Source organism: Fringilla coelebs (assembly GCF_963513975.1).
Source record: "Fringilla coelebs genome assembly, chromosome: 7".
Taxonomy (NCBI): Eukaryota; Metazoa; Chordata; class Aves; order Passeriformes; family Fringillidae; genus Fringilla; species Fringilla coelebs.
Window position 1 is genome coordinate 5,794,543 of NC_140035.1, and position 20,794 is coordinate 5,815,336.

Below are 20,794 nucleotides of genomic sequence, written 5' to 3' on the forward strand. Positions count from 1 at the left end.
CTAAACCTTTTCTACATTCTCCTTTTTGCTCAGACAAGAAAGGAGTATTTTATGCCTGGTAGTTAATTAGAAAGTTATGAACCCCATAATGTCACTTAGAGAAGGAAAAATTCTCATTTTTACTTAGTGCAGTAATAATTTAAAATTCAAAGTAATAATTTAAATCTAACTTAAAAGAGCATAAAGGACATTTAAACTTAACAGATATTGGAATTTGAATGGAGACTGACCAGCAAAGCTGACAGATATTTGGTTTGGCATTTCTAATGGCAAAGTTCATGCTAACTTCTATTTGTCCAGTTCTCAAAGTCCTACAGAACAGCCTGGATAAAAATCTTCCTGACTACCCAAAAGACGTCTACAGTTTTTATCTAATGTGATATACAACATTTTCTACATGATTTTATAGCAAACCACTTCAATGGTTTTTATTAATGATTCTAAAATATTATTTCAAATAAAAGGGTTAAAAAAAAAAACAAATGAGGGACAAATTTTTTGTTTAAGAAACAATGAAGCCCGTTCAACGACACCATTGTAATTACACATGAAGTTATGCAGGAAAAAACTTTAAAAGTGAGGTTAAGAGCAGCTGAGCGTTTGGAACACCTCACAAGGAGGAGAGGGGGGCTCCTGGAAGGACCCCACTGGTCTCAAACAGCACTGACAGCTGGGACTCAGGGAAGGTTCCTCCCACCCATCCCATCACTCAGATGACAAACGAAACCAGAGCTGAGCTGAGCTAACCAACAGAGGGCAGCTGCCTCACAGCTAAAGGGAGCCCTCACTCCTGCCAAAACCCATGCCATCAGTGACATCCAAGCCGACCTCAAAACCTTCTACCTGAAAACTATAATGCCAGGATTGGACAAAGCTTTGTAGAGAAACTAGCATGTCTTTTCAAATAATAAAGATATTTGAGAAAGAGGGAGACAAACCTACTGAAGTTTAAAGCAGAGGAGTGCTCTTTCTCAAGCCAGCTGCCCCTGCCATCACTACAAAAATTGAATTTTTTATAGAATTTTTATTCTTCAATAGAATAAAAGAATAAAAAAAATTAATATAGAGAAAAAAGAGTATGTTTTTAAATTGTATGTTGGTTCTAAATTTAATTACAGAAAAAATACAGCAGCAATCTACCAACAAAAAAAAAAAAACCCCAACAACCAAACTAAAACAAAACACTAAAACTTTTGTTTTGACAACAACATGTGGTCCAGCACTAGAACCAAATTAATCCTCCATTAAAATCAACATAACCATTTTAAGCCTGCTTTTTAAATTATTAATGTGTAGCTAACATCTGTTCGTTGTGAAATCACACATGAGTTGCATCCCTTTTAAAATTAATCTGTAACTCTAAAAAAACATGTAGACTACATTTGCAATCAAACTGTAATTGATGCTGGAGAAACTTTATTAAGTGCACTAATATTTAATTATCTTTGGCTCCGAGTTTGAACTCCAAAGTCAATCTGGCACCACTATGGGCCACACCTATCAGTAAATCCAAGGGCTCACAAAATGCTGCCTTCATAAAAGGATGAAAGCTTCCTGGTTGTTACAATATGGGAAACAGCTGACTCAAAAATAATATAAATTATAGATGGATTAAAAGCCTTCATAACTTTTAATTAAGCAATAAATCACAACAAACTGCACAGGACTGCTGATTTATGCAATCCTCCAGTAAGAAGCAGTAAATAAAATTAGAATGGACAGAATATACATCTTATTGGGAAGAAGAATCTATCCTTTGGCATTTCATTCATACATAAAAATCTGCTCACCTTTGGTTTTTCTAGTGGTGGCTATAGCCTGCAACACACTTCTTTATAACTCAAAAATATGTCATGATTTATAAATAATGAGGAAGGATTAGCTGAATTTGTGCAAACTCGTATTTACAACTCTCTTCCTGGTAGCCCTGCTAAAACAAGGAGTTCAGGAGGCAGGGAGAGCCCCAGACTGCTGTACAGGGGAGATGTCTCAAATTTTTCCTCTCCCTCCCCAAACCCACCTGAATGTGACTAAAGCATATTTCAACTTTGGTTAAAGAGCCCTTGCAAACAGGAGCCCTGACACAGGAGCTGTATTTGACAACCACTCAGAGAGCTGTAATTGGGCCTTGAAATCTGAAATCTCTGAGTGGTTTATATTCCAGCCAGCAATCTGGTAATGCTGATGATCTTGATGCTGTCACTTCAAGAAGATGCAAAATTCATGCATTCAGCTTGCGGTTCAAGTGCTCACATTTAGCTGACGGCAAACCCAGCACAATCCTTCCAGGCATGTGGGGAGACATCAAGAGGAGGACAGAAGGTCATCTGCACTTTTATTCTGCTGTCTTGGAGGAAGAAACCAATTAAACAACATAAAAAGAAAATGAAGTCCATTTCTGAATCTATCAATCATCTACAGAGCATAAAACAAAGCAAACCCAACAAACCATTCGGTTATAATTTCTGAGCAATGGCCACAAGAAACGTCTGCAGCAGAAAAAATATTAACACTTGTTAAGTATTAATCAATGAGAACTGCACTAGACAGAGCAACAGAGACAGAACAATATTAAATACTTTAAAAGAGGCAAGACCAAGGTTATTTTAATGACCATCATGCAAGAGGCACTTGAGAGTTCCTGGCTGCTCAGGAGCTCTGACAGATGAATTCACACAGCATACATCTTCATGTCCCTTCTCCCTCTCTGAGCAGTAACTTCATTTCCAATTATTCTCTCTTATTCATAAAGGAGAGTCAGAAAAATAGAAATTTTCTGCTCTGAATGCTCAGGATATATTCACAGCATGCAAGTGAGTCAGAGCATGTTTAACAAACTCCTGTTCCTCCCAGGAATAAAGCTATCCACTGGAATGGGGTCAGCTTTAAACTGGGGACACACAGAATCTGCTAGATATTTATGACAAAATTCAGTCCTTCTGAAGACATTGCTACCCACTAACAAAACGAAAGAAGTGACCAAAATCTTCAATAACAACCCACAGCCTCACACTGATTTCTGATGGTAACAGATGCTAAATCAGGCCAACACCAGCACCTCCTTTACCAAGTCAGCCCCATCTCTGTTCCTGCTGGATGCTCTGCGCCGTGATTCAGATTTACACAGCAGCTCCCTACACTGGACTGATCCAGGCTGCCTCCTGCTCAAAACACTCCTGTCCAACATCTTGTTGCATTCACACTTCAAAAAGTTTTGAAGTTTTTATGTGGCAGGTTCTTAGAACTCTAAATTACTGTAATGAATTTTATGACTTGGCATACAATCTATTACAAAAGAAATTTCCACATTTGTGTCTTGCGTTGTAGCAAACAATTTTTTGCAATCAACGAGATCGTATTATGGAAATTAATTTTTGAAAGGAGTTATGAAAGAGAGCAAAGAAAAGGAAAACGTGTCAAAATCTTCATTTAACTTGCCAAAAGTGTAATTTACTCTCTCTGAAGTAATTGACTCTCTCTGAAGACTAAATCATATGTGATAAAATGCAAGATGACAAATAACTGTTTCTCACATCTTTTACCATATGAAAAGGTGAAGATGGACCAACATTTTTTTTATCTGAATGTTCTTGGGTTAGTTCTAATTAGAACAGAAGCTAGGTCCCCACTTTAACTGTTATGCAGCATCTTCCCTTCCTTAACGATTGCAAACCTAAAACTCAGAACAAATCGCAAAACTTTGTAGAAAGGAAATAAAAAAACTTCCTAAAAGGAGAAAGGAGGGGAAAAAAAAAACAAACTAAGATTAAAACTGCTGCCATGGAATAACCAAGGCATCAATCCTTCTTGTTCTCCTGCTCCTAAGACAAAGACAAGCAAGAGTAAGTTCAGTCTCAGTGTTAGATGCTGTCACGCTGATTTATGGCACATGCTGTTTGCAGGTCCTCCAACATGACATATTGTCCACGAGAGATTCAGCACAAACCACACTCCTTTCCTTAAGAAAAAAAAAAAAAAAAAAAGTATTTCCTAAACCAATTGAACTTTAGTTCCTTAGGAGAAATGCTAATACTTTCTTCACTGGGCCACTCAGCTTTCTGTGGCTGATTTCCAACTTAATTCCATCTCCCCTGCAAGAAATCAACAAGACAGAGCACTTTAGGTATAATTCCTGTCTTTTCCTATCCTTTGCAAAAAGCTATCACATTGAACAATAAATATTCCTTTCAACAACAAACGTAGGAACTCTATTTGAATCAGAAATAATTAAGTTCTATTCCTGGTTCCACAGATACAAACACATAAATTTCATTTAAACCAAACCTTCATGCTTTGGTATATATCTCATTAAAAAATTGGTAGGGGCTGTAGTAGGCAGCAAAAATGTAGTTTAATTAATTAGCACAAGGCTTCTAATTTTTGGATTTGAAAGTAATGCCAGGAAGGAGACTGACATTGTAACATATTTAACTTCACAAAGTGCAAATGTTCTCTCACAATTACAGAAAGCAGCATTTCACCATACATCAAGTTGCTTTTTTATTAAAGGGAGGTTTAAAGAAGCTATCTAGGAAAAAAAAAAAAGCCAAAGGAAAAATACTTTTAAGGGAGTTGTTAAACAGCTCAATTTCTGAAGCTAAAGCTTTTTATGAGTGGCAATTGTGAAAATATATTTATATGACTCTCTACTCAACAGAAAACCTGCAGGAGGAATGAAAATCAAGTGTGGATAGCTATTGAAGGTGAATATAAAAATTAATACATGCTGAGAATTAGAGTAGACACTACAGAGTTATTCTCCTGGAGGAGAACATGGGACTGGTTTGATTTCCCAGGGAAGTGAAGCAACACCCACCCACATGGAAACTCACTTCAGGCAGGTGAGATACTGCTCAGGCTGCTCAGATTTGGCTCCTACTTCTGCTCATTTAACAAACTAAATTGCAGTTTAGTAGCAAAACTTCCAGTTACAGCAAGAAAAGTGTAAAGGGAAACAGGAGGAAAAAAGAGGGGAAAAGGAGGTTCTTGCTATTTTTTGACACTGAAAATTCTCCCACATTAGTGCAGCAGGCAAAAAAACTTGTCATTTTTATGATACTGTAAAACTGCACTAGAATCAGAGGACAGATGTGTTTTATGCTGTAATTCCTTCCTTTAAGGCAGAATGGGAGGAAATCAGATCTTCTGAAGGTAAAATTGAGATTAAGAATAGGACTTTTCCCCCCCCCAGAAGTTAAGTTGTACTTGAAGCAAATGAGTGCTGATAGAGCCAGACAAAAATGCAAGACAGATGATTTCCTACATGGCACAGGAAGGGATCTGACACAGCTGATGAACTGATACAGCTCTAGGCTCAGGAATGAACTACTGGCACCTGATCTCCATGAGAGGAAGAGATTCTGAGTCCCTAAAAAAGTTCAGTGACTTTTCTGAAAATTAGAAATCTGTATTATAAAAGAAGTGATTTCAGCAGGAGCTATTTATTGTTAGTACATTAATAATGATATTCTTGAAGACCAATTCCTAATGCTGGAAGGAGAAGGTTATACATGCAAGTCACCAGCCAGGGACTAGATGGGAGCTAATTCAGTGACAGCAACGAAAGATGCTGGCTTCAAACTTAGCTTTTAATACAAGAGTCTAAAAGTTTTAAAAATGCTGAAAATAACTGTTTTCTCTGAAGTGCAAGTAGAACCTAAAGCAGCTACTTTCTATGAAAAAATTCCAGAAATTCATACACCTGAGAGATCTGCTCTGTAAGCTTACCACCACCCTCTTTTTCCCTTTCCCTAAACTCCTCCATGCAATTTCAGGAGCAGTACTTGCAATTCTAATGTGCAAAGTGTCCGTATTTCTCATATTCCACAGTGAACACCAGAAAATGTCATTAAGAATAAAATATTCATTTTAATGAAAGCAGTAAGTTTACATTCTAAATACACTACATTTTTCTCCTGCTATGCCTGCCATTACAAATACTCCCAGTCCTTTAAAACCTTTGCTTAAATATATACAGCATAAATAGAGGGGATAAACTACTTGCTATGATATTTGTCCTTTAGCAGTACTGGCTAAGGGAGAGAGGGGGAGGAAGGAGAAGGAGGGAAAACCTTGACAAGAATATGTATAAGAGCAATCAATAAAAAAATAATCCTTGGAATTCATGAGTCTTGAAAATAAGATGCATTTTCTCACAGTAATCCTAAAAACCTATAAAAGAATATTCAAGCAATAAACCCCCCTTAACTCATATTTAACCTTTCATCATGTAGAACTACATATTAAATAGCAACTGCACGCTGTGTAAGTGCATTCAGAGACGAGCAGGGATGGAAAAATGTAAATGCTACAGCTCTTTTAACATGCACAGCACAGCCAAGAACATCTGCCAGCTGACCCCCTAATCCAATCGGCTGCTCAGAAGCAATCACATCCTCAGATAAGAGCTGCACAGCCCCTACATGCAAAGCCCATTTTCTTTAAGAGATGGAGCAAAATGTAGTTAGCCAGCTCTTCAACAATTTGCAAACAGAGGTAAAAGGCAAAAGTAATTCTGCATATTACATGGAGCTGTGTTAAAATACTGTCATCTCTTCCCCCAAATATTGTAATTTATCCTTTAATTTCACAGGGCAACAACACAGGCAGAGTTTAAGGCTAAAGGGACCACATCAAATCAAGTGATTTTATCAGAATACCATGAGCATTCTGCCCATGCAAATGTTTGGCACCTCTATTAGAAAATAGCTTGGAATAAAATCTTGAGGGGCTCAACCTCGTCCATCGCCTACAATGAGAACAATAAATACAAAAAAGCTGAATTAATTCTCCTAACTCTGAGTTTACTTCTCACATCTCTTGCAAAAAGTGTGGGCTGCTTGAGAGGCTCTACAGGCAGATGAACACATGCAAAAGAATGGCTTCAAGATACTCCAGAAGAGTCAAACTCTCTGTGGAATAAGGAGCACAAACCCCACAGAGTATCATGCAGTAATGGGACATGCCATTATTTCTGTATAATATCAAATTTCTCCTAAAATATTCTATCCTTAATACACAAGCAAGCTGCACTACAGTGACTGGACAAACTCTTGGGGGACAGTCTTTTACAACACAGTGTATGTGACTCAAATAATTACTTATATTCACAAAATAGATTTTTTTGAGCATGCAAATTGTCCCTTTGCCCAAAGCAGTAGCTTTACTAAATATCTGTATTGACAGAGCTCCAGACATGGTGGGAAATGGTAAGAAAGAATTGCTAGTATAGTGTTTCAAATAACACTACAGTTAGATTCATCTTAAATATCTGAAAAGCACTGAAGAAAAGGATATACAGGGGTCTGCCAAAAAGCCTAGACAGCACCCTGCACAAAAAGAGGCTGAAAAGATTATATTACTTAAGAAAAAGACACAAAATGACTGAGGGATTTAATTATAAGACAGTGGAAAAATGGAGAGTTCTCCAAAGTAATTGATTAAGCAAATAGCAAGACCCAACTTCAGAAGCAATAATCAAAACCAATATAATTAAAGATACTGGAGAAAATAAAATGGAAATCATAAGTGAAATCTAACTAGCACCTAGAGGAATTCATTATTTGTTCTAAGTTATCTAAAATCTTATCAAATGCATAAAACACAACACAGTAGCCACTGGAAAGTAAAACTTAGCTATATGGTGCTATACTGCTTTACTGCTGCACAGTTTTCCCCTATCTGATACCAAACAAAAGCCAGCATTTACTGCAGGTATTTAATCCAGATTACACAAAATAATTAGGATGTTACATTTTTATATATAATGAATCTGTAGAGCTTTGCTCCAGGATTTAAAAGCTGCCCAGAGCAGCGGTAACAGCAGCAGACAATCTGCCTGTGACAGTGGATTAATGGTATGTGTCCAGCTTAGCTCAGCAGCAGTGCCATCAGCTCATTTGCTTCACCATCTGGGTAGGCAACTTGTGCATCCTGCAATGTGCCCAGGGACCTCAGTGTGTTAAATCTGGGCTGCAAGTCCAAGCCCAGTGGATGCAGAGCAAAACTCCTTCTGAAGCTCACAAAGTATTGAGAAGTATTCAGGAAGGCAATGAACAGAATCAAAGTCAAAACACGTGCATTTGTGTGCATATATACACACTTTTCTTATTAGCACAACCATTTCTTCTTACCCTAAAAGCTCTGAAATATATAGACTTGCACTCAATCCTTTAAATCTGAATTGCAAGAAGATAAACCATTTGTGTGCCAAATCAGCAAGAAATAGCTTCTGTTTTATCCTAAAAAAAACTCACAAAGGAAGAAACAAAAGTTCCAAAAAACAACCAACCAAAAAAACACCTTGAAAAACAAGAAGCCCCAAACCTAAACAAACAAATTTGAACACATATTCCATGTTATTTGTACTACAGCCTGCAACAGAAAGCCTCTAATGAATTCAGTGGGTTTTAGATCATGACATGTGCTCCTGGTAAAGAGGCAAAAAGCACCAACCACGTTTATATTAATACCAGCCATGGCACTTTGCAAGCACTGTGCACCAATAAACTGTACAAAGACATAACTTCCAAGTTTGAACAATTTCTTTCCTTTAATATCCTCTGAAAGGCTTTTGAAACTGGCAACTCTAATGTGTGTGGGAATAAGCAACACATGATGGCAATAAGTTTGCTATTAATGGAAGGAGTCTGCTGTGTCTGTGGGTAACAAACCCCAGTATCTTTTCATTACAAAGGAGCTTATTGTTACCTTATCACTTACTGTGGGATTTCACTTTGCCTCTCTGGTGATCTGTCTGATCTATTAAGGAAAGCACTGGGCTATGGACAACATACACTTTATAGCAGTTTTATATTTCTGTAGTCCCTGCTGCTTCTGTTAGCCTACTTCCAATGAATTTCAAATAGAAATAAGGAAAAAGAAGAAGGAAAAAAAATCCAAGGAGTATTTACCAAGTTTCTCATAGGAAAATAAAATTAACTGTTAGGAAAATGAGGCAAGCTCATACTCAGGAACTGGAAGTGGTGCTGCATTCCAGGACATGACTGCTGAAGCAATAGTAGTGCAGAAAAACAACTGAATCCAGCATCTCTAGCACCTACCAAATTGATCTTTGTATGATACCACTGAAGTACTTCCACACATCACATATTTTATACATATACATATTCAAATTCTTCATAACATATATATGAAGTTCCTTCAGCATGACTGTTTCTGTCCTATTAATTAATTTTCATGGCTGAATCTGAAATATAGGGCAGACAAAACTAAACAGTACTTCATCAGTGTTAATTAGTGCTAGAGAATTAATCAGCAAACGTAGGAAATCACTATGCACTTTGCAGAAATGCATACAGCATTAAGTGGCATTTAAATAGAAGCTGATCTTCCTTTAAGAGTAGTAATTTAAAGATTATTTTCCTCTGATGGGATACTTCAATATTGAATATACAGAGATTAATGTTAAAGGGAACCTGAGCTGTGTTGAAGGGAAATGTTGCTAAAAATAGCAATTTTTATTTAACAAACATTTCTACAGCAACCAGAGTCTCAGAAAGAATTAAAAAGTTTTGAAAATATCCATGACATCTGAGTTCTCTGATGTCTACACACTGTCCAGGTGAGATTATTACTCCAGGGCTTCCTGTGCTCTGGGAGATAACAATTTCTTCATATAAGAAATATGGTGTTTCAGGTCAAATTCTGCTGAAGCGTGAGCATTTCTCCCTCAGTCCTCAAGAAGGTCAAGGATTGCCTACAAAAGGTGACCCCAGGTGTGGTGCCAGAGATAAATCCTATCTTTACCTTCTTCACCAGCACAGGAACTCTGGACCCCGACTCAGAACACAGCACAGAGATTTCTGTTGGCTATCAGAACGTGGCTCACCTGATTCCTGAGGTCCAGCTTGGGGCAGGGACGACCTCCATTGTAGGGCTTCTCCTTGAGCCACTTGGATCGGACTCTCACCCCCGGTCCACAGGAGGAGCTGCAAGGAGACCAACTGGACCAATCGCTTAATTTGCAATCAAACGGGCACGGGACCGTGCAAGGCTCTTCAATGTAACCTAAACCAAAGATTTAAGACAGGTTTTAATCACCACAACCAACGAACTTCCATCTTCTGATGTGACCTGTGCAACCGACACAAAACAAGAACTTCTTAAGGAGAAGGCATTTGGCAGACTGACAACACCATCCATCGCGAGGTTATGGCATTATTGGTGAAGAACAGCAGTGATCAAAATTAATTTCTGCTTGGTTTAGTCCAAAGAAGGCAGTGATAAAATGGAATGATGGAAAGGACACATGCTGGCAAAAGTACCTGTTGTGAAGCTGGTGCTCACCAATATGTGCTAATTACCTTCCTTATTAAACTGTGGCCATCCATGACAAATTCTGGAGAATTAAGTGTACAGCCCTGTTTTGTACTACTCCTGCATTACACTGGCCATCTCCAGGGCTGACACAGGCAGGCTCTCTCCTCAGCAGAGAGAACCACAGGATGGGGGAGGCAACAGAGCTCACTCTTCTCTTGGCAGCTCCCATCAGATGTGTGAGGGACCTGCCTGCCAGCTGGAACAGTATGGGATTTATTCTTAGGAGAAGCAGATGAAACCTGCTTCCCACACCTCACAAGTTCTCTTTGTACCTCTTTCCAAATGCTTTGCTTTTTATGGGTTTCAAAAATGGCATTTTAAAGCTTTACTTTCACCTTAAGCTGGTTTGACATGAAAGCCCTCACAAGATCATCATCTCTTAAAATCACAACACCAGACATCTGCAGGACCAGCGCCTTGTGAATTAAAATCCAACAAGTTCCTCCAAAAAGGTACAGCCCCACAACTGTTTTAGGAGCTGGCATATGGGAAGAGAGACCTTGCAGAGCCCAGCAGTGGCTGTGGAGCTCTTGGTGTGCAGAACAGCAGTAGAGGGTGGCCAAACCCTGGGGGTCTCCTGGGAATTAGTGGCACCAATCCTGTGTTGGCAGTGTGGAATAATTCCTGCACCTTCCTACTTACCATGCTGCATTCATTCTCCCCCGGTTCCTATTATCTGCTTGTCATGTCTGTATGTATTATTTTAATTTAAACAAAAAAGAGATTTCATGTTAGATCATGAAAGCCAGTGGCTGCTCAGATCAGCCTTTATTAGAGGCAGCTTCATCCCTCTGACAGCTCTGGCAATGATGGTTATAGAAATAACTGAACTTCATCCCTACCACTGTTGTGATGATTCTCATTTTTATGCCCTTTATTTCTGTTTGGTTTTCATCATGCAAACACTCCCTCTTGATTCCTCACCAACAGAATACCAAATTAACTAATTTTGTGACTCTTTTAGGAAAGGCTTCCCCATCTACCCAGGTGACAGTCACTGCAGCACAGAGGGAAAAAACACCCAAACAACAAAACTCAATCCAGAAGCAGCTGCTGTCCGAAACCCCCAGACAACAGCCCCAGACAGCCATGAAACACCAAGGCTGAGGCACAGAGATTATTCTGGTTCAGAGCTGGATTTACTGGCTGAACCATGCCCAAGCCTGCTGCTCACTCTGAACCACTGTGTTACAGCCTGGGCATCAACCCACAACAGCAATTCACTGCCTCCCCCTTGCTCCTCATGTCGAAGTCAGTATCAAGGAAGGTTTCAGGCTTATTTAGGCATCCATCCACTGGAAAATATCTTCCTTCTAGAGGTACAAGAAATACTGATGTTGCTTTTGTAAACAGTGCCTTAAAAAACGGCAGCAGCAACAGCTCCTTCAGCTCAGTGCTGCTCCATTTCTCCTCTCCTGATTCCCTGTGATGGTGCTGTTCCTGTTTCTTTACAGCGGCCACCCCGCAGCCTGACAGCTGCAATCATTTCCCCCCCTAACTCCCGCTGTAACTCTTCCCCAGTGCTGCAGACCTGTGCCCATACAGAGTGCTCTGCTTGTCTTTGCTGCCTCTGATCTCTCTCTGTTGTGTTGCCTCTTCATTTGCAGCTCCAAAGCCACTGGAATTGGGTACCTTAATTATTTCTGACTGAATCCATTCCAGGGATATTGGAATGTTTGAGATATTTCAGCTTTGTATGCTTTGTACGCTCACCTCAGTGAGATGACATCCGTGCACACACATATACAAATATTTCTAAAACACACTCACTTTTTCCCCCCAAATAAAACTCTCAAATATCCCACTGATATTCTGTTCCACCTGCTTAGGTTGCCACTCAAAGCAATTCATAATACATTATGATAAGTAAAAGAAATTTTCTCATGATAGATTTATGAGAAGCATTTCTTAGGCAGTTCTCTAAAGAGTTCTGTTCCACCACCATATGAAATATCATCTTTCCTTGGGCTGTGTGACAGCCTGGGTAATTAACTCTCAACAGAAACAAAGAAAGTGCCTTATTTCAAAGTAGGATTAGTCAGAGGGTTATCAACTTATCAGAGAAGGTAAAATGGGCTAAGTCTTTAGGCAGCTCAAGATCTACATCCATAACAAAAAGAAATATAAGACAAAAACAAAATAGGCTACAAAAAAAAAAAAGAAAGATGAAGAACAAGTTATAATAAACATCTTTCTTATATACAAGACAGATTTTACAATGAACATGGTAGAATACTTGCACAGGTTGCCCAGAGAACCTGTGGATGCCCCATCCCTGGAAGTGTTCATGGCCAGGTTGGATGGGGCTTGGAGCAACCTGGTCGAGCTCACTGGGTTCACATGATGACCTTTAAAAGGTCCCCTGCAACACAGATTGTTCTGTGAAGACTGAAGAACATGTTGTGTTCCATCCCTAGGAAGTGCTGTGAGTTATCCCTCAGCGAACCACAGAATTTGCAAAGATATCCCATTCAAGCTCTCCTCACAGACTGCCATTACTCTTCTATCAACCACTTAGGGTTAATCCTACACTAAGGTATTTATTACAGAGCAAAGATTTCATTCAACCAAAATTTTCCTCCAAAAATGTTCCTAGGATGTGCCCTCTCTGCTCAGACAGAGAATGCCTTTGTGGCTATCTTTTTATGATGAGTACTAAATAACACTGTACTCAGCTCATCCATTGCCTGAGAGACAAGGATATTTTTTTTTTCTGTAGGAGCCAAGCAATAACTTGCTGTTGTCAGGGGACTAAAAAGACCCACAATAATCCTAGTTTTGGCATGCCTAAAAAACTTGTAGCTTTGGCATGATGCACAATACTAAACAAACAAAAGCCCCAAGGCCAGTGTGCTATTAAAACAATCCATTAATAAAGAACTCTACATTCAAGCCACTATCCAGAGAAATAACCTTACCATAACAAAATATGAATAAAGTAAATAACATTTCTGAGCTACTGTTGCTCAGCTTGGGAGACCATCTCAAAGCTGAGTTTACACAGCTGGTTTTGTCATGTCATCCTTAAATTTCCCACTCATCCATCACATCTCTCATTTTTCTCCCCTCTGCAAAACCTGATACCAAACAATTTTTGTTTCCAAAACTTTCCACAGAAAAAGATGCTCTCTACTTTTCAGCTGTGTTCAGCCTGCTTTCCATGTATTCTTAGATTATTTCTTGAACCTCGTTTTTAAAATTATAATTACTGCTATTACTCCTCAATATCTCAAACACTGTTAAAATAAATCTCATTTGACTGAAACAGAGCAGATGAGAACCTCTGTCCTACCTGGGCCAACAGCAGGCTCCTGAACACCACAGAGCTAGGGCTGCACACACAGATGTCACAAGAGGTTATGACAAGAACACCAGGTTATTTAAGTGGGCACTTTGAAACATGCTACTGGGAATTGGCAGGGAAAATTGGTCTGGATGACCAAATAAGCCTTTTCTATGTTTAAATGCTATTGTTTTTCCACTGAGACACTGTCAACATAGTGGGATGAGCAAAGGCATTTACTTAGGCTGCACAGCTCATTTTACTATCATTTATTCATTAAGAACAGTGTGCTTGTTGCTCAACAAGCCACAAACGGAGTCTCCTAAGTGTCTCTCACAAACAAAGCACCCACAGATCACACAGGATGTCCTGGGAATGCTCAGACACACAATGTGGCAGCCCTGACTCACCTCAATTCTCCTGTGCAGCCCAGAGACAAAGCAACAGCAGGTGGATAAAGGGAGGACCATGCTCTGATGGCTGTCATGGAATCACACAAGGTTTGGGTTGGAAGGGACCTCAAAGCTCATCTTCTTCCACTCCCTGCCATGGGCAGGAACACCTTCCACTATCCCAGGTTGCTCCAAGCTCTCTCCAACCTGGCCTTGGACACTTCCAGGCATGGGGCATCCACAGCTCCTGTGGGCACCCTGTGCCAGTGTCAGAGAGGCACAAATACATGGTGCAAAAACTCCTATTGTCCCATTCTTGTTGTGCCACCCAGGAGAGCCAAGATAAGAGGAGACAGCTGGCTGATGGGCTGGGGAATGTCAGTGATGCCACAGGGGGCTTTGCTGGGAGAAGAAGGACATCAGTGGTTTTACAAGCAAGCATCAGGGACACTTCCACCTGACTGTTGCACTTCCAAAAGATAAATTTGCCGCGGGTGCAAGGTCTGCACACAGCGTTAAACAACAGTGCCAGCAGCATTCTAAGAGGCTGGCTTAAAAGTGATGTGAAAATAAACATTTCTCCAGCAGCTTTGGAAACAGATGCACCTCTAATTGAATTGGCTTTAAACTCATTTGTATCCTCTCTAACATATTTCATGGTTTCAATTAACAAACTTCTAGCAGTTCTACCCTTGTTAGTAAACCTTGAGGTGCTTCATAAAACTCAAGGTCATTACTGTGAGAGGGACAATTCTGTGCATCACCACAGCTGCCACTGGTAATAACACTGCTAATTTCCCTTGGAATCTGTGGACAGGAGAGCTCACCCTTTAACAAACTAGGGAGCAGCAGAGTGGACAGTGACACAGGAGAAATGTTTCTAATTACACAGACCAAAGGTAGAAGGGAAAAAACAAATTGATTCATTTTGCAATTAATATTCACATTCACTTGATTACTGACTGTGAAATACCACAAAATAACATCAGTAAATCCAAGCAGTGCTAAAAATGTAATAGTTAAAGACTTCATAAAGGAGACCTGGTGGACCACAGCATTTGGTGGGCCAAACTCTGCTGAGCTGAAGCTCTGGGATCCCCTGCAAGGCAAACCTCTTGTTAAAAACCTCAGGTTAAAACTCAGCATGGAGTACAGACTGCAGCTCAGAGACTTAACTCCACCAGCTGATCGTAGTTCTGTGGCTGAGGCTTTCCCAGTGTGCCAAGAATAAGGCAGCCACTGGCCATGGGCCACATGGCACAAACAAAGCTCCAGAAGCTCGTGAGCTGCAAGAGGAGCACCTCGTCCCAAATAATCCCCGCTCAAAACCTAAATCCTGCTTCAAGGCAGAAAATTATTAACTGAAGGGAACTAAACAGAGTAAGTCTGGGAGACTTAAGTTGCTAAAAACTTGAGTTGCAGCTGAAAAGGATTTAATCTTGCCACAGAACAAATGTTTAATCTTCTTTTTTTACAGTACACAAGGATTTGAGAGATTTTACACATTATTAGTTTGCTGAGAAATTTAGGAGATAATCTAATTTACATTCACTAAATGCACAGCCAAAAAACCCAGCAAAAATAACTTCCACATCAAATATTTTGCAAGGCTCAAATAATGGACCCTTAGCTAATTTATTCCCACTTGCTCAACAAAAGATGCACATGCTCACGTTATCTCATAGCAGACTGATTAGAGATTCTAAATAGACCAGAGAGGACTTGTAAAGAAGGCTGGTAAGTTTAACTCAACATTATTGTTATTGAAATTCATCCAAAGGTTGGTTTTATTGCTCAATTTCACAGACTCTATAAATCCCAAGGAGGCAGTCGGGTTGATGCTGACTTTGCATTATGATTTCTAATTTCTTTTGATTCTGCATTACAGTTTTCTTCCTTAAACAACCTCCAAGCATCCACTTGGCATTGGATACAAGCCCCGGTAGTTGATATATTTAATCTTTTAACTCGATAAGGAAATCTTCATTAATTAGCACTTTCCTTGTAACAGATTGCAGAACAAGCTGAGAACTCTTCCGGAGAAGGAGCCTCGTCTGCTGCCTTCTGAGTGCAAATAAACACAGCAAATAAATAGGACAGCACAGTGTACATTCATCTCACAGGGAACATGTGATGCAGGAGGGCAGAAATCCACTGCACAAGCCTGTCCAGGCTCCAAAACCAACTGTGGGAATGATGCTCCCTTTTCCCAGGGCTGCCTTCCCATGGTGAAGGGCTGGCCTGGCTGCTTGGAAGCCCTGACATCTTAACAAAGTCCTTACTCAAATAAAAAACCATCCACTGGGATCAATAGCAGTTAGGGGAGTAGCTCAGCTGTGTTTTCTGTATACTTTGCTCATCACTCTGCCACTGGGAAAATCATCTGTTTTCTTCAAATAAAACAGAGTCCCTTTTTTTTTTTTTTTTCCCCTTAGCAGTGTTGGAATCTTCTATACATCAGGAAAAAGATTCAGCCCACCGTATTTTGTTTTGGATTGTTTACCCTAATTTCTTTTTCAGGCTACTCAATTAATAGTACGAGCATGTTTTTAAAACAAACCCGAAATTGTGTTTATATTTTATTATTATAATTATATTTATACAAGAAAACAAGACTATTTTTAAAGCCTGAACACAACTAAACTGTCCACAGACCATCAAATTCCCTTTTCTCCTCCACCTGACTTCTCTCAGAGGCCTGATAGCACAGCAGCTCTGAAAATAGATGTGCACTGCAGACTGCTCTGAAGATCAATACAGACGTGGGCAATTTGGACCTGGCAGGAAGAATCTTCCATAGCCAAGGGTCCATCTCTGGGAGAAAGCTGCCACCAAATGTCACTGCAACTATCTACCCTCCTCAGTAAATCATAAACGTCCTGAAGGTCAATGGTTTCAGGCTCTGCTGGAAACTCAATTTCAGACTTAGGGGCCCTCCATGGAGAGCATCTTTCTGCCAGTTTCTGAAGCCATGACATTGGGCACTGTCAACACAATATGCCACCTCATTTCTGCTGCCAAGCTGTGACCCCAAGACACAGACAAGCCTCATTTAGACAACTTGCCTTGGACAACAACGTTATGGTTTTCATTTGACAGAATGGGACACGGTGATGCATCTCCCTGCATCCTGATAATTAGCATGTATTCTGCATTACAATATTGCTTTTGTTTCAGACAAAATAAACCAGCAGATGACTTTGCAGAAGACAGGAACACTAATTAGATCAGTGTGCAATTAATACTATCAAGAGGGCTCACAGCAGCATGAAAAAGTTTTTTTTTTCTTTAAATGTACATTCCTAGTTCTTTAATTTACAAACTCAACGGCCTCTGCTCACGAGCAGGTCACACAGGCACTGCAAAGGCAGGGGAAGGTTGTGAGCCAGCTGTGCCCTCCACAGCCCCCTCCCCAGTGTCACAGGAGGTGAATGACACAGTGACCCCTCCCTGCCACAGGAGGTGAACGACACAGTGACCCCCAAATCAATACAATAAAATCAATACTCTGCCTCAATCCCCTCTCCCATCAACACTAAGTGAGAAGCCCAACCACACACTTTAATTATACAGGTGCTGTTTTAAGGATGCCACTAACCATTACCAGCACCAGGAAGATCCATGAGTGCTTTCCCAAAATCCAGGTAGCTGCTGCCAGGTCCCATTTGCTTGCATAAGGAGTTTCACTCCATCTATTAGAGGTCACCTTGCTGCAGAAGCATCTGACCTCCTTGAATAAAGCTGTACTATAAAAAAACATCTGACAAAAACATGATTTTGCAGAAGGGAACAGTCCTGGTTCTCCACAGCTCAGGCACGGGGAGAGCAGTGACTCATTTATATGATGGAAAACCTTGAGAGGGAAACAGGACGTTTTTGTGACACTAGCAGGCCCCAGCACAGAGTATTGATGTACTGAATTTCTGATAGACTTTTGTTTCAATTTTGCAGTGTGACTTTGAGCTCTCTGGTTGTGTAGTTCAATCTCCTGTGCTGGAGGACTTCAGTGAATTCAGAAGCAGAAGGCAATGCAATCCTGTTAAACAACACTAGTGTTAGTGGTCACTCCCCCACGTTAACCAAATACAAATGAGAGCCAAGATGTCACAGTGGGAATATCTGTCTGCACTGAGGGATATTTGAAGATTTGCAAACCAGCCTCTCAGTAATTTAATTTACACCATCCTCATTTGCAAACCTTGGAGGACAGAGAGCTAATAAAGTGTATTTCAGCAGGAACAGACTAAGGTAGGATAAATTCTCTGCTACTCATCAGTATCACAAGGATAATCCTTAGAACAGACTGAGCTGAAGTTTAGGTTTAATTTTAATTAAGTTGCATCTGAAAATCTTCACAGTGTGTCAGACATTAAACCCTTTAATGCCCACTGAACTCCACCACAGCTGGAGTTCAGCTATGTCCAGCTGCCACAGGGCTCCCCAACAGTGGCAAAGATATTTGCCATCCATTTATTTGCCTGAAAGTCCTGCTCATCAGAGCTGTAAAAAAGGCAGAAAGATTAAAAACCACTGCAAAAAACCCCACATAAGACATGAGAGGAATTCTATGAACTCACACATCACTTCCCAGTGCAGCCACACATCTCAGAGGGATCATGAAGCTCTCCATGAGCAGTAGAAGTACAGAAGTCTTAGGACTAGAATATGTAATTCATGAACAGGATTCAGCTAAACATTTCTTCATACTTCCAATATAGCATATTAAATGGAACGACATGTAGGGAGAGAAAAATGTTAATTCTAAGTCTATCTTAGTATGGTAACATTTTATTAGAGCCTTGCCTCATAACAGGCTGTATTTGTGATAAATGTGTTATTAAGGCCGAAGAGATGGGCCACATTTCAAGGAAATTCTCTTTCCACAGCCTGCTGCAGAAATCAGGGCAGGAGATCACCCAGTGCATTAACCTGCTATCACAGCTCTCCTAAAGCTCCCACAGACTATTTCTACACTGAGTTACAATTTCTACACTAAAAACATTCCCAAGTCCCATGGAAGAGCTTTAATCAATCTATAAAAAAAACACACAAAACAAAAAATCCCCAATCTGAGCCCAATAATAGAAACAAAAGTGATGGACATGAGCAAGGGTGGGCAGAGGTGGTCCCGGGAAAGTCAAACATGAGAAAGTCTGTTTGAGGACAGTAAAAAGCCATTCCTTCATAAAGTCTGGCACTGCCACCTCTTCAAAGGGGTCATTTTATGGAATGGAGCAAAAAGCACAAAAGAAATTTGGGCAAGAAGATAAGCAATAAAGATGTGTATTTAGAGCCAAGGAGTAACAACAGACATCACTCTGACTAAATGCAGCACTTACAGAAGATGCTGCTCCAAAAACCAAGTCTCTAAATATTTTTTCTTAAGAAGCATGCTTCCTTTCTCTAAGAAGATAAAGACCTAGAAGAATGTGGATTTCTGTGTACTAATGCCTCAGGGGAAGTCTTTACCTTGCCTTAAATAAGCTTCTTTGATAGCCAGTTTGACCCATTCAGAAATAACTTTTTTGATGGCTGTTTATCTTTGATTCTGTTGCCAGAAAAACACAGAGAACTCAATGTCTGAACAGTTGTCCTGTGATCCAATTTCATTTGATAAGTCTTTTAACATCCATAAAGGAAGAACCGTGGCCAAATTTTCTTATGGTGAACAGATTTGGAAAAAGAAAAAAAAAAAAGGCAAAGGAAAAGATAAGGAATAAATCATCATTCTTTGAGCACTGTTTTGGGAGCAATATGTAAAAATCCTGTAGTCAAACAAGAAAAGGAGGCCAGGTCCTTCCCAGGCTCTGTGTCTGTGTTACAGCTCCCCTGGCAGCCACAGCTGTAATTAAAAGTGTCACCACACACCCAAGGAGACATGTAGGAATGTCAGAGAGAGTCCAGAGCAGAACCCAGCCAGGATTTCAGAGCTAAATTTAGAAGCTATTTAGCTGTGAGAGAGCAGAAAACAGTCAAAGGTGGCAATGGCTTCAAAGAGTCCTGAAGTGGGGACTCGAGGGCAGGACAGTCCTGTTATCCAGCCTTAATTCCCATGTCAGGGGATGGGATAGACAGAAAATAAGGTGAAATTTTAGCTGAAGCTTCTTCCTCAAGCAGTCTTTGAAAAGCTTTCTAGTAGCAATACAGCCATTAATAAAATCCAGTCATGTAATAAAAAGGCCACAGAGAGAGACTGTGCTGGTTTTGGCTGGGGTAGAGTTAATTTTCTTCACAGTTTCTGGTATGGGACTGTGTTTTGGATTTGTGGTGCAGTGTTGATAAAACAGGGATGTCTTTGCTATCTTTGGGAAGTGATTACAGAGAGCCTAGCTGGGTTCTGAAATCAACAGGTTGTACTAAAAACTGAAATTTCAATATAAAATGTCACTCAGACTAAGAACGAAATTAAACTTTGGAATATTTTCAAAACCACAGGGAAACGTCTGCTCAGAAAAGTTCCTATTTCTGAAGGCTTTCAAAATTAGGGATTTCTACAATTTCACTCTTCAAAATAAAATTTACTAGATGTGCAAAAATGTATACCACAGTAATTACTAAAACTGATACACTTCCAAAAATAAACACAGTAATTACTAAAACTGATACACTTCCAAAAATAAACAAGCACCTATTCAATGTTGCATTTTCCACCTTTTTTTTTTTTTAATTTTTCCCCCCAAAACTTGTAGGAGCAGCAAGCTTGCTTTCAGATCAGGACAGATCTGCCCCATATTCCTTTAACCTATTAGGCACTGCTTATGGCTTTTGAGCTATGCAA

The 20,794-nt window shown here is 39.9% G+C and overlaps 1 protein-coding gene across 1 annotated transcript in view; it reads right to left on the reverse strand.

The window, feature by feature from the left end:
• Positions 1-20,794, reverse strand: part of THSD7B (thrombospondin type 1 domain containing 7B) — a gene marked incomplete at its 3' end in the record, with an annotated part of 240,130 nt that overhangs the window by 65,158 nt on the left and 154,178 nt on the right. The window contains exon 14 of the mRNA XM_084209346.1: positions 9,851-10,029. Within this exon, the coding sequence (XP_084065472.1) occupies positions 9,851-10,029 (179 nt within the window). The remainder of the gene's footprint in view (positions 1-9,850; positions 10,030-20,794) is intronic.